General features: G+C 34.3%; 1 protein-coding gene across 1 annotated transcript in view; it reads left to right on the top strand.

The window, feature by feature from the left end:
* Positions 1 to 25011, top strand: part of MARCH6 (membrane associated ring-CH-type finger 6) — an 87077-nt gene that overhangs the window by 36399 nt on the left and 25667 nt on the right. The window contains exons 3-15 of the mRNA XM_027868850.1: positions 1730 to 1803; positions 6398 to 6541; positions 7444 to 7516; positions 9474 to 9642; positions 10317 to 10506; positions 10982 to 11043; positions 11755 to 11787; positions 14874 to 14925; positions 16768 to 16826; positions 18242 to 18322; positions 21714 to 21782; positions 21873 to 21947; positions 24265 to 24399. Coding sequence (XP_027724651.1) covers positions 1730 to 1803; positions 6398 to 6541; positions 7444 to 7516; positions 9474 to 9642; positions 10317 to 10506; positions 10982 to 11043; positions 11755 to 11787; positions 14874 to 14925; positions 16768 to 16826; positions 18242 to 18322; positions 21714 to 21782; positions 21873 to 21947; positions 24265 to 24399 — 1216 coding nt within the window. The remainder of the gene's footprint in view (positions 1 to 1729; positions 1804 to 6397; positions 6542 to 7443; positions 7517 to 9473; positions 9643 to 10316; positions 10507 to 10981; positions 11044 to 11754; positions 11788 to 14873; positions 14926 to 16767; positions 16827 to 18241; positions 18323 to 21713; positions 21783 to 21872; positions 21948 to 24264; positions 24400 to 25011) is intronic.

Raw genomic sequence — 25011 nt, 5'->3', positions numbered from 1 at the left:
CATTATTTTAAATAGGAGCTCTGCTTTTCATTTGCTTGTAGTAGTGACTTCCTTTGGGCTGGGCCAACAACAGTTTTCTGATTGGCTTCAGAAACTACTCTCTTCCAGTAACCCCTGGGTCTTGGGATTTGTGATAAGAGGGGACAACCACCATTTACAATAGTGTCTCCACAGTGAAATACCATACTTTGATTATTTGATATTATTTTGAAATAATGTTCATTAGGAAATTACATTAGGTATGTCTGTCTTTTAGTATTTGATAAACTTGTCAATATTTGTCCTATCAATAAAATTCAAGAATTTAAAAAATTTGACTCATCTCCCTTTCAGCCTTTGCAGACTGAAGAGTCATAATTATTTGTTCTTTTCTCATATAGCATGCCCTCCAGTTTCTTAGTTGCCCTGCTTTGGGTCTACTCTAGTTGAGTAAGAATTGCACAGTTTTTCCAAGTACAAGTACAAATATCACAGGTTTGAACAAGAAAACAGACACATTCTTTGATGATGAATTTTACAAATCTATAATGAGTATAGAATTAATATTATTAGCATTAGACACTAGGTAATGTAGAGGAAACAGTGGTATAATGGAAATAACACTTACTTAGGATCCCTCATTAGTTAATTGGAGGAATTGAAAATAACTACCTACTTCAAATAAATTTTAAAGTGTCGTAAAGAAATAGGAACTTTAAAAAAAAATAAGAAATAGGAACTTTAGTTAAAGAAACAAAAGATAGTTGTTGGGGAAGAAAATAATAATTAAAGATTCTGAACATTATAGCGCTGGATGAAACATTTGAGAGCATCTAATTCGGTATTATTAGTCCATTGAAGTTTTTCTGAGGCCAGATTGTTTTTGTTTTTTTGCTTGAAGTAGTTTTGGTACTTGTACATAATTATATATTACTTGCCATTATGCACTTTGTGCTTAAGCCAACCTGGCCTCTACTTGCTGTTTTCCCGGTACAACATTACACCTTTTGCCTCAGTTCCTTTCAGGCCAGCCCCCATGTCTGGAGCATTCTGCCTTCCTACCTCTTAGAATTTCCAGCTCCCTTCAAAGCTCAGCCCAAGTGCTACATTCTACATGAGGAAGCCTTTCTTAATTCCCAAGTTGTGTGTAATTTCTTATTTATGAACATTCTCTGACCCCTCCAGTAAAACATTAGCTCCTCCAAGACATGAGCTGTTTCATTCTTATATTATCCTTAACACCTGGCACATAGCAGGTACTTAATATGCTTGTTGATTAATATAAAACCAACTTTATGGTTTTTTGGTTTTCATTTCAATGGCTTTTTCTTCTGACTATATCACTGAAGCTACCATTAAATCTTTAACTGGAAACTCTAGCACTTGGCACATATTCAATTGAGGAGGTGGGAGTTTGTGCTTCTTTCCTGGGACAGTCCTTTCTGCCTTGTAGTACCCCTGTAGTCCCACACCCCTCTATGACTACCCTGTAGAGGAAGATACTTTTCCTCTCTCTTTAACTCTTACCCGCAAGATTCCATTTTTTCCTCTGGTATCATTATGTAGTTATGCAAAATGTTATGTAGTTATACAAGATGTCAAAATTAAATGTAGTGTTTTGAAGACAGGGAAAGCTTTTTGTGAAAAAGTGAAAATTATAGTTATTATAAACCTAAACTTTAACATGTATTTTATATAAAAATGTACTATTTCTGCATTATAATTTATAAATATTATGTTCTAATTTCAGCTTAGTTCAGTGGTTGAAACACAGCAGAAAAGAATACTGTGAACTATGCAAACACAGATTTGCTTTCACACCAAGTAAGTTTATAGTATTAACAACTTTTACTGCCTTTTCGTGTATTGCATCCTTGCAACTTTCAACTTGAACCTTACAATATTAAAACCTTTATCCCTTCCTTTCCTTTTCCTTTATCCTGTTCTTGTCCTTTCATATTTCATTACTCTTTGATTTTTAGTATAAAAAGTATTCTGAGCTCCTTTTTCTTCTTACCTAGTTTGTTTTTAAAAACATCACGTATTTGCTGTATTATATTACCAAATCTATTATGTCTTTATTTAGTTAAACATCTAGAATATTGAATTAAATTCAACAAACATTTAGTGCCTGCCAAGTTTAAGGAGCTAATCTAAGTGCTTAATATACAAAGGCAAAAGTACAATACTCACCCTCAAAGAGTCCAAATTGTACTTCAGTATTTAATGAAATTTTGATATACTTTATTATCCTTATCCATTGAAAGGAAGGTATGGGGTCAACTAATCAGCACCCCTCCCCCCATACCATCACTTTTTAAGTAATTGTAATGAAATAGGAACATCCATTAAATTTATGTGTGGGTGTATGTGTATGTTTTTTCTGGGCCATAAACTTTGCAAGGGTTAAATTTTTTGAGTACTTTGAGTCACTAAAGTATGTGTAGTAGAAATAAATATTATTGACCTTGTATTTTTTTTCCACTGGAAAAATAAATTAAAGTTTCTCATTTCTTAGACAAAGTATAATTATATTATCATCTGTGGAAATTCATATACTGAAGTGAGGTGAACTGGATTTGACTTCTGGCTCTGCCACTTATCACTACACTCTAGGACTCAGTTTCCTCATCTTCATAATAAGTTGTTTGGATTATACTCTCATAGCCCTTCTATCACTGAAATCTAGTGATCAGCATCACTAAGGTCAATTTATTATTAAGTGTTGAGAACTGAAAAATTGTCACTTGCAACTTAAAAAATTAATAGGTCTTTTGGCCCTATAGCAAATTAAAAACCTAAACTACTGAGCTTCATTATTTATGAAACTTGTAAAAATATATACACCCTTAATTTTTGTTAGAATGTTTTTTTCTTTGACACCTAGTTACTACAGAATCTCAAATTTGGAAGGTAGTTCTAAGGATATCTAGTTTAATCTGTACCTGAATAGGATAGCCTCTCCAGGATAAATATTTGTAGTTACTTCAGGTGATCCTCATGTGGCATGATCTTGAAGCCATTCATAAACATGATTGCTATCCAAACCTGTAGATAATTTCCAGCTTATCACTGACCTTCATAAAAGGTGATATTGAAGGTAACATCTCAGATGTTGTCTGACCAGGGCAAAATGCAGTGGGATTATCACCTCCCTAATTTTGGCTACTGTGCTTCTCCTAATGTAACCTAAGATCTTGTTACCTTTTTTGACTGCAATATCGCATTGCCTTACTGAGCTTACAGTCTAAATCCAAAGTCTTTTTCAGACAAGCTGGGATTTAGCCATACTTTTCCCATGTTATACTTCTGAAGTTTATAATTTTTTTTAACTTGACTTTACATTTTATCCTATTAAATTTTATCTTATTTGATTTAGCCCAACAATATGTTTCAAGATTATTTTGAATCTTGATTCTGTCTTCTTAAATGTTACCTATTCTTAGCTAACATATTTATGCTTAACTTTGTGTTATCTGCAAATTGGAAAAGTATGCCATCTGTTCCTTGATTGTTGATAAAAAATGTTGAATAGCACAGGCTCTAGCAAAAATTCACCATTAATGATGTCAAAGCAATGAAGGAAATGGTGAGAGGGGGTTTTGGTGATGTCCTTGGGTCTGCAAGTGTGGTCTTGCTACCAATAGTGCAAGAGGAAATGGAGAGATGCTGAGTGAACTCAGGGTGAGCATCAGTTTCTGGGTTTTTTTAGCCTTCTTTTGGATTCTGGGTGTCCTAAATGGAAACAGCTGAAGTTGCTTTATCTTTGGAATATAATTTCTTTTTGGAGAAGTGTGAGAGGTCATGGGAGAAAATGTCTAGTCCACTGTCATGTTGCTCAGGTGCAGCAGAGGTCTCTGTCACATTTACTTGTAGTAAGGGTGCTGTTTTTCTGGGACACTGAATTTGAATTAACCAATTGCCTTCTTACTATATCCTTGTTTATCTTAGGTTTCATTCTCTGTTAAGAATTTTTATTTTATCCTTTTTGATATTTCTCAGAGAAGATAGAAGGAAATGAAAAATTTGTTTTGCCATACCGTAGCTTTTTGTTACCTTCCCCATCGTCCCAAATAGCATTCTTGTCCTTTTTTTGTTTTTCTTCTGTTCTTCCACGGAGTTAAAAATCAAATACCTTCTTTACCCCATTTTATTTTTCTTAGAATTTTTTACTAAATGTAAACTTCATTCTGAGCTTTAGCATTCCTTAGACTTCTGTAGGGCCATGCTATACTTTAATTACCTTGGTTCCGTCATCTGTGCTTATGAATTTAAAATATGAGTTGATCAGTAAGTCCTTGATGCTTCCATGTTGTTTCCTGTGGGTATCTCTTCCCTTTATTCCTCATGGAATTACTTCTCATTCTTTTAGAATTTCATTCTTAAGAGGTTCTCATTCTTTATTCTCATTCTTCCTGGTTTGATTTCACACAGGGAATTTTAAGCCATGTGATTGTATTTTATTTTTCTTCAAAAAGCAAAAAATTTTATTTTATTGCTATATTTTTTCACCATCATTTGTATTACAAAATACTGCTCTTTTACCTACCCTGTAAATCATCCCTTGTAACAAATATTGAAGAAAGAGAAAAAAGCACTTCAGCAAAGCCATCTAGCACATCAGATGGTCTGACTATATGCAACATTCCACACACATAATTCCCCACTTCTGCAAAAAGAGGAGGAAAGTACATTTCTTAGTTCTTTTCCTGGGTTTTGCTTGATCCTGTCCTTTTGAATCCTTTGAAACATGTTCTCCCCAAATCTGGGTTACATGTCAGATTATTTCCAATTTGTTTTCAGTCACATATCCTAAGATGAAGTCTTCTTTCTTCCCTTCCTCCCAGATTCCAATCAGTTCTGCTTTAACATCTGATTCTTCCATTCTGACATGAATTTGGTTCAGAACTGGAAGCTCCCTTCCTTGATAATCCCCCTCTTTGGAAGGATGACATCATTAAGATGGACCCAGAAATTAATAGTTACTTTAGTTTAGTTTAGTTTTGTTTTTAGGCAATTGGGGTTAAGTGATTTGCCTAGGGTCACACAGCTAGTAAGTGTCAAGTTTTTGGTCTGAGGCCAGATTTGAACTCGAGTCCTGCAGACTTCAGGGCTGGTGCTCTATCCACTGTGCCACCTGGCTGCCCCTAAAGATTGACATTCTTTTTTTTTTTTTTTTTTTTGGTGAGGCTAGTGATGATGTTTCTGAGGCTGGATTTGAACTCAGGTCCTCGTGACTCCAGGGCCAATGCTCTATCCACTATGCAACCAAGCTGCCCCTAGTTGCTTTAGTTTTGCAAGAGAATATTCCAACAGATTTCTAGGTAGTTGAAGTTCCTCTTACTGCTATCCTTTATATAGCTCCATGCCATAATTTTGTGATCTATTTCTTTCTCTCTGCAGGAAATCTGTAGTATTTTTTCATGACAGCTCTTTCTGGCAGTCAGATGCCAAGTAAATGAGATGTTTGTTATTCTCGTTGTTCTCCCTGTTTAGGCCAAATCTGGAGTTTTATGTCTAGGTCTAGCTGTCGCATTTTAGGAAGGACATTGAAAAACTAATGTATATAGAGGAAGCCATGTAGCATATTGAAAGGACTCCAAACTCTACTGTATGAAGACTGATTGAAAGAATTTAATATAATTAACCTTGAGAAGAGAAGACATACTCAGTATCTTCAACATGTCTGACATGTTGGGTATCTTTAAGTGTTTAAAGGTTGTCTGTCATCTGTAATTGACACTAAAAATAAGAAGTAGTGGCATAGGGTAGGAGATGTAGAGGCTAATTTTGGCTCAATATAAGGTCAATCTTCCTAATTACAGAAGTTGTTAAAAAAAAATATAATGAGCTATCTCTTAAGGTATGGAGTTCCTGGATGTTGGATGTTTACTAATCAATTCTGGATTATCACTTTTTTGAATTATTTTATAGTGGGGATTTCTGCTTAGATATTGGTTGGATTCCTTACTTTTCCTTCCTTGAGATTCTGTGTTTTGGGGTAAATGAATTATTGTGATCTTGATTTCATTCATTACAACTATTTACTGAAATGTCTTATTAAGAAAAGTATGCTGTCATAGAAATTATGATATACATATCTATTTTATATACATGACATAAATAATTAAAATATTGATACATTTTATTTTGATACAACATATGCTTTCTGCTAGATATTCAGTCCCAATAACAAAATACATTTCCCAGTAAGTTTATCAGCTCTTAACAAAAAGGAGGATTGGATCTGTTTTTTAATAATAATCATAAGGTACTAACATTGACTTTTTTATTAGAGTTTTGTGGCCTTTCAATATTAATGTTATTTACATTGTTGTACTCAAATAGTGTTCTTTTAGCTCAGCTAAGTAGCCATTTTTTAACTACAAATTTTATGAGTTCTACTTTTTTCTTTCAGTTTATTCCCCAGATATGCCTTCAAGGCTACCAATCCAAGATATTTTTGCTGGACTGGTTACAAGTATTGGCACAGCAATACGTTACTGGTTTCACTATACACTTGTGGCCTTTGCATGGTTGGGAGTTGTACCTCTTACAGCATGTAAGTATTACTTTTTCAGTGCTGGATTTCTTAAATATTGCATAATAATAGATGCCATTGCATCATTATTCCATGTGATATCTTTTAATGATTATATAATATTATAATGTTCTTAAACATAAAGAAATTTAGCTTAAAAAAAAAAGTTGTATTAGGAATTCATTTTTGGCAGTTTAATCTAGGTAGACTTTTCCCAAAGAGAATCTAGGAAAGAAAAATGAACAAAATATGTAGAATAATTATTATTATTTAGGAAGGAATCTAAAGACTAAACTCAGATGCTAGACAAATGATGATCTTAAGTCCTTCAGTCATATTGTAATTATCCTCAGATTTCAAATTTTTATTAAGCTAATGCCACACCCTCTAGGGTTTAGTTTTCTTTTCCGCCTTATTTTTAAAACTGCCTTGTAAGATGAAATCTGGAATATGGGTGACCACTGAAGTAGACGGGATAGTGCCCCCAAATAGACAGGTTGAGCAGGAAAACCTCCTCTTTCCCTTGCCCTTCACTCCTTTCCAAAAACAACAACAAAAATATCCTTATGTTCTATCATAGTGAAATGCAGATGTTCTTTGGAAGATTTGACTTATTAATTCTGTAGTGTAGATGACTTACATCAGATAGGTAGTGGGAAATTCTAGGGTGTGAGGTTGGACTTTGAGCAATTATGTGATTTGCTTGAATTTAAGTAGTTCTGATTTACTTGTAATTTAAGGGACAGACTATATTTTAAAACAAATTTAGTGGTATTTGTATTTTGATCCAATCTCAGGTTTTGATGTCTTCATAGAGAATGTAAGTTAATGTGTGCTCAGTAATTGCAAATGTAAGCATTGTAAATTCTTTCTAAAAGTTGCCACTTATAGTACTTTTTTTTTTTTTTTTTTTTTTTGCATAGGCCGTATCTACAAGTGCTTGTTTACTGGCTCTGTGAGCTCACTATTGACACTGCCATTAGATATGCTTTCAACGTAAGTGTAAACCAATGTGACATGGAAAAAGTGCTTGATTCAAATGATTCATTTTTACTGCTCATTTGTTTTTTTTCCTATATTCATGTTAAAATTTAAGATTTCTTCCTTACCCTATGGGAAGGCATACTTTTTATAGCTCTTTCTGTTATCTTTGAAAGCATAGCTATCATACTCTTCAGAAGGATTTCTAAATTAGATTTGTAACTTTAGGAATATGTTGTTTATACAAGATACTCCATTTAAAGCTACATATTTAAAGGTTGGTTGTATAACCTAAGATTTGTTTTGAATGGGATAATTAATTTGCACAGTGAGTTCATGTTGAATTCATTAATGCCTTTACAAACCAAACAGTAAAAAACCCCAACAAAACAGCAGTTACCTTTGAATTCAAGTATATCACATTTGTCTGTTTTATGACATTTAGGATATGATCTCTGATAACATTTCACCTAGTTGTCTCAGTGCTTCTTAATTCTAATGTGTAAAAGCATTTTGTAACTTGCTAAAAATAGAAGAGAGATCACTTGGCTCTCTGTTAATAGACTTAGAAGCAATGTAAATTGTTAATCTCATTAAAAACTTTCACACAGTTTTGCCCATTTCACATTTTCTTGTTCCTTACACTTAGCCTTTCTTAGCTCTTTCTACTACTCCTTATGTTAAAAAGGAGATTAAAAGGATATATCTAGAACGATGCATTGAGAGATCCTCTAAAAGCACATATTTCCATGCAATTAACTCAAAAAGGAAAAGATAGGAAAGGCATAGTATTTTAAACTTTTAGTAGACTTGTAGCTTTATTCTTCTTAGACTAACCCAGAGTTTTCTAGGCCCCTTGCATCTGGCAACCATACTTTTTAAAATAGCTAAAAACTGATCACTGCATTTAGAACTTTAAATCTAATTTCCACAATCTGAAAAGTCAATATTTTAGCAACAATAACTTATTAAACTGAATTTGGAGTGGGAACAGAAATATGTTTCTTAAGTATACTTGTTTGATATAAATTTTTAAAAAACCTGACACATAGACATTTAAAGTTTGGAAATTGTTTTCTATATCTCATTTGAACCATGTGAAATAGGAACTATTGATAATAACCTTTTTTTACAGACAAGGAAGCTGATACGTAAGTTCTGATAAGTAAGTTTTGTGACTTGCCCGTGATCATGAATTAGCACTTACACATCTAATGGACAAGACTACCTCTTATAAAATTTAATTTCTGTGTTTTTCTCACTGTATATGAAGTGGAAATTGAAAAGGGAATGAATTTTAAAATTCATGGAAGTTAAAATGTTAACGTCCTCTCAAGAGGAAAAATATGGAAGTTTTTTCATGAAGTCCTGACAGGAATATAAATAAAGGGCATGTTAGAAGATAAAGCAGTAATGAAGTCGAAATAGATAAAATAATACGAATGAGTAAAGTAAAAGTAATAGAAAAGTTGGATCCTGCCCGGCTCAGACCTTTGTTTGATTTCTGTGTTTCCTTTTTATTTCTATGATTGTTGAAGTCCAGAAAAGGTAAAGGTCTGGCTTACATTCAGTACCAGGGAAACTTACCCTGGACTCACACAAGTCCTAAGTATCTGATATACCTTAGGTAAACACTCCCCTAGAATTATGATCCACTGTAGGTGATACTTCCCTGGGAAATAAACCGTACCAGTTAGGCTTGAGACTATAAGATTAAGTGTCTGGACCATAGACCTGTTGAAATATCTGAAAATTCAAAGAGTAGATGAAGCCATACAAATATAATGAATGCAACATGTCATATTCTCCATTATTCCCTAATATTCTTCAGCTATCTGGAGCCTTCAACAAATGAATCATTTTGTATAGTCTAGTTTTCTGAATAGTTGATAGTTTACTGGAAATGTAGATGAGCTCATTTTAAATTGCTTTTGTTACTGTGAAAATAATTGTGTAACTTTTTTTTTAATAGGGAAAATTTATTGGCAGATTGTTTGCAGGGTTGTTTTGTGGTGACGTGCACTCTTTGTGCATTTATCAGCCTTGTGTGGTTGAGAGAACAAATAGTCCATGGTGGAGCACCACAGTGGTTGGAACAAAATCATGCTCAACCTCTCAATGCTGCTGGACAACAAAATGAAGTAAGATACTTGTTCCAACTTTAGTTGTTATGGAATTATTTCTGCTTATTCATGGTCTGAATGTTATTTTCTTTCTTTCTCACAGGTATACTTGTAAAATAATGATACGTGTTGTTGAAATAAGCAATGTACAAATTTAGGACTGTTAGGCAAAAAGCAATGATCCAAACTTTTGTCAAAGTGTCATTGTGTTACTTTGTGTGTGGAAAGCTTTTGGTGTCCCAGTTATCACTTTCACTCACATGTTTGAGTAGTGATAACACAGGTACTTGAAGATCTATTAGCTTTTTAGGGAGGGTATTTGTATTGTTAATTCAACCAACAAGGCCAGTGGAAAGTTTACTAACTGGGGGTGGGGGACAGTCAGTGAAAGCAGTAGAGTACTTAACAAAGAGGAATTTCAAAAGACACTAATGCAATGTATCTAGATACATAAACTTCATCACTATTCTAGTTTATGAAATGTTAAATATTAACTGTACAAACTGATTTCTATTTGTGTACTAAGTTGTTAAAATATGTAAACTTTATAGAAGTTGTACTTTAATTCAGAATGATAAGTGGAAGTTTATATATTTGGTATCAGATGAAGTAATTATTTTCTTAGAAATTGATCAAAGCATAGCAAAACTAAGAAAATTTATCCACATATCTGGAATATCTCATCATTTTAGGCTCCAGGTGTAGGAAATGGTGCTGAAAATGTTGCAATTGATCAGCCTGCTAACCCACCAGCTGAGGATGCAGTAGTAGGGGAAAACCCTGAAATTCAGGAAGAACAAGCTGATGAAGAAGAGGAAGACAATGAGGATGAAGAAGATGCTGTAGTTGAAGATGCAGCAGATGCTAATAATGGGGCACAAGGTAATAGCTGTCACAAGACAGCATTTCAGAGTAATGACACAGTCCTAACTTAATTTGTATCTAAGTTAAAGAATATTTTCTACTTATTTTTAATATTCATAAATGTTAAGCAGATTTTAACCTTAATATTCTTGTGTTTGTATGTGTTTCATAGACTATAAATATGAACCCCATTATATATATGTATATGTATCTCGTAGGAAAGAATGAATAGCAACTGGACAGGATTTTACGAAATGTTATTAAAGCTTCAGCTAATTTATTAAATTTCTTCTTCCTACTGTTTCAAGTGTGTAGGTGTGGTTTGAAAGAATTAAAGTACCTTCCAGGTACTGTGCTTGCAATGGGGCTAAAGAATTGCTTTTTTTACTTCCCTCTCAATAATCATATTAGTATTTTTTATATAAGTATCTGCAAGATACTCATTTCAGTGCAAGGTTCCTCAGGCATGTCTAAACTATAATTATTATTTCAGATGACATGAACTGGAATGCTTTAGAATGGGATCGAGCTGCAGAAGAATTAACATGGGAGAGAGTGAGTAAGAGCCCTTTTTATCAAGTACTAGGAGTTGCAGGCTCTCATTCTCAGAGTAGCCTAAATATATAACTAAAATTAATTGCATGAGTTAGGGACATTCAGATATATTTACTAAAACAGTATTTAGTAAGTTACCTCTATTTAGATAAGCTGGTGACTCAATAGACATTTTTAGAATAAGTATTAATAGTATAATAACACAGTTTTATTGTAGGTGAATATTGTGGTGTTAAAATTTCTTTATCAGCCATCTTCATAAGTGATACATTCTGTCCTAGTATGCTAAAGTATTGAAAGTGTATTTTGAAGAGTACATCAGTGGCTTTTTCAGTCAGAAACTTGTATTGCAAACTATTGCTAGTTTTAGGAGCAGTTTGATTTGAATTATTATATACTCTTTCAGAATGTAAAAATGACAAATTCACGTCTAAGAAGATAGTTTCAAACATGCCTATGCTGATTGTGTGTTAACGAAGTATCTAATGCTAAAACTAAGCACCAAGATATTAGGTTTATTTAGACTTTTCTTTTAGGGAAATAGGAAAATATTTAATTCCAGTCAATGAAACATATATACATGGAAATATTCTAACATATGAAACCTTTGTACTTCATTGGTAGGCAAAAATACATAAAGGTAAAGGAGGTTCTTTTGAATAGAAAATCCTACTCACTATTGTTATATGATGATTTTATTTTTTTCCTTAGATGCTCGGACTTGATGGGTCACTAGTTTTCCTAGTAAGTAAATTCACCCTGTTTAAGAATTGGATTGTGATTTACTTATTTAATCAGTGTTTCTCTTGATAATTTGAGTATCTTAAGATTTACAGCAGTGTAACTTTAAAATAGATTTTTGTTGTTTTCTTTTGTTTTTATATTGCTTAGGTTTTCCCTGTATCTCCCTTCCTCCTGCTGGAGAACCATCCCTTATAACAAAGAATTTTTTTTTAAAGAACAGAGGAAAAAGTTGAGCAAAACTAGTTAATATATCCCCCAAGTCTGATGGTATCCAGTGTTCCACACTCATAAACTCCTTGCCTTTAAAAAAGGAATGGGAGGGAAGGGGGGATTGTTAAACAGGATAATTTTATACTTTAGATTATAAGACCACTTTACTTTTGATTATTTAGTAACAAGAAAAAAGTTTATTGCACTTATTGGAAGAAAATCCATTTTAAGGAAAAAATTAATACTTGTAATTTTGAGTAAAATTCTAAAATATTTATTAAGACTTTACTATGTACAGAGCTTTGTGTTCAGTGCTGGGGAAAATATAAAGATAAGACATAGACCCTTTCCCTGTGGGATTTTCAGTCCAGTAAGAGAATATGACATGAATAATTTTAATATAGATTGGAACATAAATGATTAAAATAAGGATAAATAAGGGGTGCAGTACAAATACCTAAGAATCCAGTGGTTCTTTACAATTCTATATTGTAATAGTCAAGAAAAAAAATGATGAAACCAAAGCAACTCTGAGTATATAAAGGACGAAATTTTAATGCTGTTCTTTGTTGTCTACTTTCTTCTTACCATTGAACTCCAAATCTAATTTCTGTGTATCTAGGGAATGTTCTTTGTTATTTCTAGAATACCAACCAGGTGTGAGGCATCTCTATCAGGGTGGCTATCCTCTCCTCTATCAGGGATCCCTGATCCTGCACTCAGGCTCTCCAGGGCTAAAAATACCATTTTTTTTTGTCTGGGGTTATAAATAGTGGAGATTCAATCTCCAGGTAATCACTGAGCTAAAGGGCACAGCTCAGAGGAGTGCGCTCAGATTGTTAATGTCTTTTTGCTCAGCCAGCAAACATTTATTATTAAGTGTCAGCTATGTTTAAGGCACTCTGCTAGTAATTGGGGATAAAAAGGCTAGAATGAAATTGTTCTTGCTCTCAAATACCTTATATTCCATCATAGGAAACAGAGAGAGAGATACACAAAATAGGTAACAAAAATAATTTGTTGAGGAAATTAGAAGTTTTGGAAAGGTCTCATATAGAAGGTTTATATTTGATCCTAGAGGAAAGGAGAAACCCCTGGAGTTTATTCAGTAGGAAAGTTTAGCAAGATGTGTACTTTAGGAAAATAACTTTGGAATGGAGAGATGAATGAGGCATGGAAACCAATTAGAAGATTATTGCAGTAGTCCAAGTGAGAAGTAATGGCTTGAATTGAAGTGGTAGCTGTCTGAGTTAAGAGAAGGGGACAGATAAGGGAGAGGTACTGAAGGTAGACACAGCCAAATTTGGCAAGCAGTTGGATATGTGGACTGAGAGAGAGTGAGGGGTCAACATTGACACCAGAGTTGCATATTTGGATCACAGGAAGGACTGTGGTATCCTTGATAATGACAGGGAGATTTGGAAGATTTTTGGGAATTTTTCAAAAGAAAAAAAATGTTCTGTTTTTGACCTGTTGAGTTAAGAGATGCCTTTGGTGCATTCGGTTCGAAATGTGCAGTAGAGTGGTGATGTGGTATTAAGCTTAGGAGAGAGACTAAGGCAGGATATGTAGATCTGGGAGTTATCTGCAGAGGGATAATTATTAAGCCGTGGAAACTGATGAGTTCACCAGTTGAAGGAGTGTAGAAAGAAGTCTCAAGACAGCCTTGGAGTACCCTCTTAAAGGGTATGGCATGGATGATGATGAAGGAGAGTCTGAAACAGTAATCAAAACAGTTAAGAAGATAATCAAGGGAGTACAATGTCATGAAAACCCAGAGTAGAGAGTCATAAGCAGTGGCCAGTGCTATGAAGAGGTCAAGAAGATGAAGACTGAGAAAAAGCTGTTAGATTTGATCATTGGTAACTTTCAGAGTTTGGCAGTTTGAATTGAGGTCAGAAGCCAGACTGCAAAGGGTTGAGAAGTGGGTGAGAGGAGAGGAAATGGAGGCAGGCAAGGGTAGACAACTTTTTTCCAGAAATTTGGCAGTGAAAAGGAGAAGAAGTAAGGTGCAGGATGATAACTTGAAAGGATGGTAGGATCCAGTGAGGGTTATTAAAGGGGGGAGACATGGGCTTGTTTGTAGGCATGTTTATAGGAAGGAATTGGTTGATAAGGTGAGAGTGAAGATTAGGGATAGAGAAGCGATGATTGAAGGGCCACTTTGTTGGAGAAGTTGGGAAAGGTACGTGGCAAAAGGTGCTTCTGGTGTCTTTTTTTAATGTTATTTTCATTTGAGATTGTTTATTCACTTAGAGCATGGTGATGGTGAAGCTTGGTTAAATCACAAACCAGCTTGCTTTACACAGAGGGAAACTGTAATGTTGCCATAGTATCACACAGGCCTAGCCAATTGTTACAAATTGGTTACTTTGTTATGGGTGAAATTAGGTTATATTTATTAGTTTAAAAACAAAAGCAATTCGATTGTTAGGAAAAACAATCTATTTCACAATACTGATGATAGCATCATCTTTTTATATGAAATAGAGCAGAGTTTAGATTGCTTAAAATTGCATATAGTTTTCAAAATGGTTTCTTTATTTGGTTATTAATTTAATGAAATAAAATTATATTAGATTGTTTTAAATAATTATTGCAAATCTGTTGATGATATCAAACATATTAAGGAAATACTTGTTGAGTCTTATGAAGGCTTTCTGCAACTGAAGTATTGTTTTTTAGTTAGAAATACTCATACTTTGTATATTTAAGATTTTAAATTTGATAATTAAAATTTTTTCTAATTATAAGTTACCTCTAGGTAACATTTTGTGTTACTTAAATTTGCAATGTGAACTAAGCAAAGTCTGGTTATATTGTTATATAATTTTGTTCTTTGACTTTATTTTTATCAGTATGTTTCTTTTTTAAAGGAACACGTCTTTTGGGTGGTGTCTCTGAACACATTATTTATTCTTGTCTTTGGTAAGTGTTCAATTCAACAAACATTGATTAGCTGCCAGCTCTTTTAAGGTGCTGTACTAGATAAATGCTGGGGATACAAATATGGAAAACACTGGTGTACCCTCTGGCTAATATTTTTCAGATACAGCTCTTTGTTAGGGAGCTGTGTTTTAGATTAGTTTTGGATCCCTTACTTTTTAAAAACTGGTAGTCTTTGACTTAGAAACAGTTGGTATAGAAATGTCTCATATAAATAGTTCTCCTATTTGAAGACTTATTACTTTGACTGCTTGAACTTTCCTCTTATTTTTCTATCCCACTCACTGCTGGAGCTGACTCCTCCTACCACTATTGTAGCAGATTCACACCATTATCCTTGGTCACCCTGATCCTCTAGCAAGCTAATCAGTTATCCACCAACCCATTCCACTCTCCTGATGGAAATAACTCTTATTTTGTCCCAATCTCATCCTTTCAGTACAGGAGCTCACCATTTTTCTCACCCTTCATTTCTACTCCCTGTTGCTGCCTTGGGTCTAATTCTGCCCTTCCATTCCTCACCTGTAGCTGAGCTATTATTTCATCTGACTGCTAGAGATGATCATGACTTCCTTATCCTCCCATCTATGTTCCCACTGCCAGAGTTTGACCTATCTTGCTACTATTACCTTCATTCCATGTCCACTCTAGTTCTACCACCCCTGACCTATCTCTGTAGTAAAAATCTTTTTCTCCAGCTGTTAGAGCTCTACCCAGTCTCTGCTTTTCTGTTCAGAGACTTTGCCCCAGGAGCCATAGCCAGTGTCTTGAGCTAGGTGAGCTTCCATTCCCTCTGCCCAGAAGAGTTTTTGAGGGGAAGAGGACAGGATGGAGTAGTTTGGGATAGTGTGTGGCATCTCTCTCCCTCTTTATGATTTCTTAGCAGTGAAATAGAGATTTTAGCATGAATAGTTGAAACATTTTCCTAGGTAAAAGTTGTTATAAATGGTAGTTAAATTCACTAGTATTATTGGATGGCAGTGTGAAATAGTGAAAAGAGCCCCAGACTCGTCATTGGAAAACCCGGATTTGATCCTATCTCTATGTGATCTGAGTAGAGTCATTTAATAGAAATGATGATACTATCTGAATTAGTTTATAGATTTAGTACTACACCATTCAAACTACCAGGGGAATATTTTATAGAGCTAGACAAAATAATGCCAAATTTTTACTGTACTTTTAAGCATTTTCCTCATTGACTTCTAAAAGTAAATAAATGAGTTGTCTATTATCCTTTCATTAGAGTTGATTAATATTAGAATCTATTGCAGTGAGACCTTTAAGTAAACATATTTATTATTCAGTCAGGTTTTTTAAGTGCCTGGTATGGACTAAATTCTGCAGATAGGACATCAGTGGAGTTCAGCATTATGTAGTGTTACATACCCACACTTACTCAAACTTCACACCTGCAAAAATGGAAGAGAGGTACATTCTTATACTTCTTCTTTGGAGCCCATTGTGCTTGACTGTGGGTTTTGGTTTGTTTTTTTGTTTTTTGTTTTTTCACTACTACCACAGTAGTACTTCTTCCTTACTCCAAATGATAACTTTAAAGTTCCTCAATAGCTCCTGTCTTTCTGGAGACAGGAATAAGCCAGCCCAATTGACATTGAATATAGTGTACATAGATAGTAAAATGCCTAGTAGTATAGGCAATATTGGTCATGTGTATATTAGAGAGACTTGAGAATGAATACTTTTCCCACACCCTGGTTCTTGTGGTTTTATCCCATGTTGTTTATGACAGCAAGAGATAGACTATTCTAGAAAAAAGGCATTATTTTGAAGTTTTCATGTTTTATTTTTTTTCCCCTTTAGCATTTTGTCCTTACCACATTGGTCATTTTTCTGTTGTTGGCTTGGGATTTGAGGAATATGTAAGTATGATGGATTAAAAATATTTAAAGATATTTATTTTAATTAATTACTTTTAAGTTCTTGTTACTTTAAGACAAATCTTGAGAAATAAAATATATCTTTTTTATGACAAGTTGTACCTCCCCGTTACTGTATGCTTCGAGAATGGTTACTCAGTCAGTGTAATTGATCCTTTATTTTTATATTACACTAGTGTTATCTTTTGTACTCCATTGCTTCTCTACTGAAGTTCTTGAAAGGGGTATCTAAGGGGCAGCTAGGTGGCGCAGTGGATAGAGCACCGGCCCTGAAGTCAGGAGGACCTGAGTTCAAGTTCGGCCTCAGACCAAACACTTGACACTTACTAGCTGTGTGACCCTGGGCAAGTCACTTAACCCCAATTGCCTAAAAAAAAAAAAAGAAAGAAAGAAAGAAAAGAAAAAGAAAAAAAAAGAAAGGGGTATCTAGCAATAATTGTCCCCAAGTCATAGCTGCAATAATGAAGGTAGAAAGGAGATATCCAGAATAGCAATGTAGAAGTACTAGTAACCTAAGACACTTTCTTAGCCAGTATGTTGAGTCATATCTAAATACATTGAGACTTTATTGAAAAGCTTTTTCTAGTGGCTTTGTATCCTAATCAATGAAGATAGCCAGTGGCACTTCCTAATCTGCTACCCATATCATTTTATTTTCCCTTTATTATTATAGTCAAGTGTAATGTTTTTCCAAAAGACCCAATTTCCGGTTCCCTCCATCAACAGTTTTAGAGTAACCCCTCATCCTTTGACATTAAATTATCCCCAATTTAGAAATCAACAAAAATGCCATGGAATAAGAAATTTAAAATAATTATCCTGAGACGTGGATTATGGTGACCATCCAAGAGTAGGAAACATGTCTTTGGTGGGTATTTTTGATTCTGAATAATGTATTAATTATATCTGGAATATGAAATAAATAATATCCCTAGTGTCTGCTGCTTATATGAATAGAAGCCATGAAAAGGCCATCATGTGTAAGAGTTTAGGATTACTCTGAAAAAGGTGAAGAGAAATGTTCCTGTGTTGTATTCCCAAAGCAGAAATAGATATATAGCATGGGAATTTATTATTTTACCCTGCTCTTAGGTAAATGAGTACAATGTCCTTAGAATTGGAGGAGCAACCAAAACAAATTTTACAAGTTTTCTTTTTTAAATGCTCAACCACTCAAATATAAATAAATGTGTGTATATCTCAAATTTTTTAATTTTTTGCACTGATGTAATTTAATAGCATATTTTAATTCCTCTCAAATAGAGGGGGGGGAAAGGGTCTGAGTTGTACAAATTATTAGAATATCTCAATGAAAACCTAGAAGGCCTCATACTAAATTATGTCCCTTGAATGTTTAGGTTCCAGCATCTTGAATTGTTTTTGTGTTTTCTTTCTAGGTCCAAGCATCTCATTTCGAAGGCCTAATCACAACAATAGTTGGCTATGTACTTTTAGCAATATCACTGATAATTTGTCATGTATCCTTGAACAGAATGATGTAGGTACCTCTGGTAACTTACAGATTTATCTTTATATATTCCTGTTGGAGAAGCTTCAGTGGTTCTTAGGACAAAATAGAAAATCTTCTGTTGGGCTTTTAAATCCCATCCCAGTATGTCTCCAGTTTATGTTACAGTTTTACTGTACTCTTCATATATTCTATAGTCCAGCCAGATTGGCCTGTTTGCTTATCCCTGTATGTGACATTTCGTCTCCCATCTCCATGTCTCTTTTTAGGCTGTTCTCCAGGTCTTTGGAATACACCCATAGAATCTATGGCCTCCTTGAGATTTCTGTTGAGAAAACAGTCTACAAGAAGCCTATCCATCCAGTGGCTAGTGCGTTCCCTTCAGGAATCACTTTGGATAGTATATTAATTTACTATGTAGATTTTGATTTCCACAACTAGAAAGCAAGCTCTTTGAGGTCAGGGACAGTTTGCTTTTGTCTTTGTATCCTTGTCACCTAGTACAGTGCCTGGTATGTAGCAGTCTTTGAACTGAATTAAATCTCATGATAACTTTAATGGGTTCTTCACTACTGCTCAGTAATTCTCCTAATAGATATATATCTGTGAAAGGTTAGGGTTTGGCAGCTGAGATCATTTTCTTATATCTTAGTGGCTGTGTGGCATAGTGCAAAAGATGCCAGAATGGTAGTCAGGAGGACTGGATTTGTATGCCAGCTCAGCAATATGATCATGGGCAAGTCATTTGAACTTTTCAGAGACTGTGACCTCGTTGGTAAAGTTAGTGAAGGGCTTCCAAATTATTCTCTTTGAAAACTTTTTGTAGATGGAGGACATGAGAGCTATCTAAAAGTATTTAAAAGATTGTGCTATACAAGGATTAGGCCCATTCTACCTGCCCTACAGCATAGGACTAGCGTCATTGACTAGCATCAGTAAGTGAAACTTGAAAAGAAATAGCTTTTGATTTGGCATAAGGAAAAACTTTATAGCAATCACTCTTCAAAAACAAAAGAAAAAAAAGAGTGAGTTACCCTGGCAATTGGTTTCCTTTTACTGGAGGTCTTCCAGCAAAGACTGACTGATTTCTTATTGGGGATATTTTAGAGATTATTGTTCATGTACAGGTAGGTCTGTGTGGCCTCTTGAAGTCCCTTTCTATTCTAAAAGCTGATTCTGTAACCTTTTTCCTTCTGATTGGGTACTTTGTTTTGCTCCTGTTATTTGAGAATTTGATAATATGCATACATGCGGTTTGAAAATGACTCCTACATAGGTAACCAATGACTCCCTTTGTCAGCTACAGTTTTACATTTTACAGTGTTTAATTCTTGTCATGTCATTTTCTAACTCTTGAAGAAATTATTTATGCTATGCAGGGGAAAAACTTCTGGATACTCTATAGTCCTCCAGCCTCTTTCATTTCTTAATCCTTTAAAGTTCGTTTTATTTATTTATGTATTTATTTATTGAGAGGCAATGGGGTGAAGTGACTTGCCCAGGGTCACATAGCTAGTAAGTGTCAAGTGTCTGAAGCCAAATTTGAACTCAGGTCTTCCTGAATCCAGGGCTGGTGGTCTGTCCACTGCGCCATCTAACTGCACTGGTTTATTTTATTTTTTAAAATTAGCAAGCATTTGTTTTCTTTCCCTCCCATCTTTCTCCACTGAAAACAAAACAAACCTTATAAGAAATATGCATAGGTAAGTAAAACAAATTCCCATTTTGTCCGTGTTCAAAAACATATCTCATTCTGAATCTTGAGTCTATCCACCTCTCTCTTAGGTGCTGAGTACATACTTCTTCGGTTTTCTTGGATTATGGTTATCTTTGTATTGTTCTAAATACTTAAAGTCTTTCAGAGTTGCTTGTCTTTATGATGTTCTTATATAAACTGTTCTTCTAGTTCTGCTCACTTCTTCATTAGCTTGTAGAAGTCTTCCTAAGTTTCTCTGAAGCGGTCTCTTTTGTCATTTCTTATGACGTAATAAAATGCCATTGCATTCACATTCCATAGTTTGTTCAGCCATTCCTCAATTGATGGGCAGTCCCTTGGTTTGTACTTCTTCATTACCACAGTAATTGCTGCTATACATATTTTTCTATGTATGGGTTCTTTTCCTCTTTTTTTGATCTGTTGGGGTATAGACTTGCTATAGTCAGAGGGTATGTACGTATGGACATAGTGCCAAATTACTTTTCAAAACAACTAGACTAATTCACGGCTCCATCAGCTGTGCATTAACGTTCCTGTTGTCTTGCAGCTCCTCCAACGTTTGTCATTCTCCTTTTTGTCAACTTTGTCAATCTTGTGAGTGTGAAATGGGAGCTCAGAGTGGCTTTAATTTGTTGTTTTCAGAGATTTGGAGCATTTCTTTTTCATATAGTTCTTGATAGTTTGAATTTCTTCCTGTCTGTGCTTCATTTTTGTGTCCTTTGACCATTTATCATTTAGAGAATGGCTTCGTTTCTTAATTCTGAACAGTATTTCCTTATATGTTTGTCAGCATATTGTTCTTCCTGCTTGCACAGGTTTATGTTGAAGTCACCAAATTTTACTATTGACTTGGTCCAATTCTTCATTGCCAAAAGATGTTGCTCTGTAATATCACAGTTGTATTTGGTGTAGTAATTTTGCTTATTGTTATCATAAGTACAGCAAGCTGGCATGACTCTAATATCCCAAGTAGTTGTTTATTTTTGCCTTTATATGAATGATAAAACCAATTCCACCACCCACTTTTTCTGTTTTTCCAAAGAGAACCTGTGAGCCATCTTTCTCTTTGATTGTATCTTCTTTATGTTTTCGTATAATTATAGTTATGACAACTCATTAAGTGGCTATTTTCTAATGTACCTCACCATGCCAAATGCTTAGGACATAGACGAAACAAAAACCAGTCCCTGCCCTCCAGGAGATTGCAAATTAATAGAAAATTTAAGTACCAAAAGTTAAATTATGGTTATGGATAATCTAAAACAATATTTATCACTGATAAATAAGAGTTTGTAACAGCCTCTGTGACTTTTACCCTTTTAATTTTTGCTTTCTTTTCAGTAATAGGTTAATAGCAGTATAAATCTGGAGAGATTTACATTGACTTTTTTGCTGCTTCAGGTTTCACTGGTAGCTTTATATGGGTCACAATAAGTTGTAGAGGTAGATGTTAAAAGAACTTCTGGTAAGTCTTGCTTTCAAAGCAAGTGAATTAAAGTACTCCTGACACATAAATCTCAAGGAATGGAGACTCTACAACTTCTTCAGACTATGCTAGTATTATCGAATTTATAGTTAGATCCTTTTAAACTTAACATCAGAATTAGCAATCCATAAATTATATATTGTCCAAGTGCTTTGTACTGATGTTGTATTGAGTTATTTCCTTGACCACATGATACAGGGTTTGGCAGCTCTTGTGAAATTTCAACGATCCCGTCGCTTACTAGGGGTCTGCTATATTGTTGTTAAGGTAATTTATATTTTATTTAATTTAAACTATTGAAAATATTCATCTGTTCTGTATTTATCACAGTATTGATGGAATTTGTTTTTACTTAAGGTCTCTCTATTAGTGGTAGTAGAAATTGGAGTGTTCCCTCTCATTTGTGGCTGGTGGCTAGATATATGTTCTCTGGTAAGTATTATATTTTTTGGAATATAATCTGTGAACCTAAGATTTTAGTCATGAAGTTTCTCTTGAAAGGGTACTTTTGAAGGAAAGTGTCTTGAAAATCAGTGTTTACTATATCAAGTTGCTTGCTTTCTCAATGAGGGTGGGTGAGAAGGGAGGAAGGGAGAAAATTTGGAACCCAAAGTTTTCAAAACAAATGTTAAAAAATTGTTTTCACATGCAACTGGGAATTAAGATATACAGGCAATGGGGTATAGAAATCAGTCCTGCCCTACAGGAAAATAGAAGAGGAAGAAGATAAGAGAAGGGGGAGAGAGATAGAAGGGAGGGCAGATTGGGGGAAAGGGTATTCAGAATGCATGCTGTCCTGGGGTTGGGGAAGGGATGAGGTGGGGAGAGAATTTGGAACTCAGGGTCTTGTGGAGGTGAGTGTTGAGAACTAAAAATAAATAAGTTATTGAATCTTTAAAAAAATCAATGTTTATCAACTAGATGATTTTTTTTTTGCTGAATATAAGTGTAACTAAGGAGTCTTGAAAAATTAGGTTTATTTCTGTAATCTTTAAGCTATATAAAGATAAAATAATAACAGGAATTTTTTCTAGTACTGTATTTTAATATACACCATTCTTATGTCTTTTTAATAGCAGATGGAGAATAGTAAATCTGTATTAGTCATTTTAGCACTAATTTTTTTTTTCTGGTGTCAAGAAATTATGTAGATAATAGACAATAAAAGACAAGATGAGAAATTCATAAATTAGAATTCTGTGCTAATGTTAGGTATAATCATTTGTATTAATTGAAAGATTTTTTCATTAATTGCCATCTGAATGTCAGTCTGTAAAAGACAAATCTTTTTTTTTTTTTTTGTTTAAATTTAAATTTATACCTGTGATTTTGATGGTATTGGGAAATCCTGTTGAGGAAACTTCATCTACCAGTGCTGATTGGCAGTTTTTCAACACCTTATTCATACATCCACTGTGTATCAAAGGCAGCACTTGAACCTAGGTCTTCCTGGCTCTGGCTCTTTATACATTATGATATGCTATTTCTAGTCTCTTTAGACTGAACAGTTTTCTTTAAAGATCACCAAGTCCAGTCTACTCTCACAATTTTATAAATTAGTAAACTAAAGCCCGGAGGCATGAGTTGCCCAAGGTCATGCATCTTATATGAGTGATACAACTGAATTTCGAACCTACAGTCTCTTAACTCTCAATCCGTTGGTCTTTCCATTGTATCACTACAATTGTATTTATAGGTTGAAAAGCTATCAGCTTTTTCAGATACTTATAGTCCCTTTCATTACTGCTGTAGATCATTATTTTTCAGTTACCTAGTAAACACTTTTACAATTGCTTGACTAGTTGCATGGCCAAAGTAAATTGATCACCCAGGGGACAGCCTTTGGGTGTTGAATATTTCTAAACTTAGCTCTGTGGATTCTTGGATAATATTCTGTCTTTAGACTTGTTCTCAGAGCTTTTATAGCTTGATAGAATATGCCAGAACTTGCAGTTTTCAAGTAGCCAAGGTCTTCTCCATGTCACAATGAGACATTAGAACAGGACTTCGGTAAGTAAAGTAGTCTTAGTAATGATTATTATTGAAGCAACTAGTGGCACAGTGGAAGACTTGAGTTCAAATGTGATCTCAAACACTTACTAGCTATATGACCCTGGGCAAGTCACTTAATCTCTGTTTAACTCAGTTTCCTCAGTTGTAAAATGGGGATAATAATAGCATCTACTTTCTAGGGTTGTTGTGAGAATCAAATGAGATATTTGTAGAACTACTTAGCACAGTCCCTGGCACATATATGCTATATGAATACTTATTCTCTTCCCTTTTTCTGTAATAGAATTGGAGATATTTTGAAGTAGTGATATATCTATAATCAGAAAATAGGATCTTCAGATATTGCATCAGTATTTTCCATCATAGAAGTATAACAAAACATTCTTTAATTTACTTAACGGCTTTTATCATGTGTTATCTTTAGGTGGCAACATATACAGTGCCAAGCATGTGAATATATTATCAGCACATAATTTTTACTTTGGAAAAACACTATGTTTTCTCTATATTTAGTAAGCCATCTTAAATTTTGTTAGTTTCCCAGTCTGATACAAAATATAGATGTGACACTGAGACATCATAAAATGAAATTTCTGGTCTATTGTGTTAAAAATATATAAACATTTTATTTTATTCATTTATTAAAAAGTGAGATGTATAAATTAGGTAAATTTTAAACTATAGAAAAAATTGTTTCCACTTTTTTATTATATGTATATTTTCTGCTTTGGTTCAGGAAATGTTTGATGCTACTTTGAAAGACCGAGAGTTGAGCTTTCAGTCTGCTCCAGGTACCACGATGTTTCTGCACTGGCTAGTGGGAATGGTCTATGTCTTCTACTTTGCTTCTTTCATTCTTTTACTAAGAGAGGTAAGTTCTAAGAAAAACAGTAAATTGTAAATTGGTGAAAAGTATCACTGCTGTGATCTTTGGTTACATTACCCTAAAAGGATTATGGATGTTTTTGTGTATGTTAGTAATGACCTGTGTGTGTGTGTGTGTGTGTGTGTGTGTGTGTGTGTGTGTGTTTAAGAAATGGTAATAAGATGTGTGAATTTGGCTTAACTTGACCATTAGACGGGACCTTAGAGTTCATCTAGGAGTTAAGAGTTCAGTTTGACTATTAGTACTTGTAACGTGAGATCCTTGTTCATTGACCACATTTTGTTGGTGCAGCCAAATCATGTCAATCTTGACATTTTTGCCCTAAATGAAACCACAAGAAAAAAGAAAGTTTCAGCTGAAATGTTAAGGATGACTCACAGGTGCTCCTTGGAGAGGTAAAGAAAAAAAAGTAGTGGAATAAGCCTTTTCAAAGGCAACAGGAAACACTTCATGAACTATTTGGTTTTCATGTATTGCAGTACTAATGATTTAAGTACTATCACATATTGCAGTACTAACGAAAGTAATTGCTGTTTATGCAACAATATCAGTGGCTGAGAATGATGTGGTAGAGAAATTCTGTGAAGAATTTGATAA

This window comes from Vombatus ursinus, unplaced genomic scaffold (genome assembly GCF_900497805.2).
Source record: "Vombatus ursinus unplaced genomic scaffold, bare-nosed wombat genome assembly UNPS02014791.1, whole genome shotgun sequence".
NCBI lineage: Eukaryota > Metazoa > Chordata > Mammalia > Diprotodontia > Vombatidae > Vombatus > Vombatus ursinus.
The sequence above is the reverse complement of the archived record's forward strand: the minus strand, read 5'-3'. Positions and strand labels throughout refer to the sequence as shown.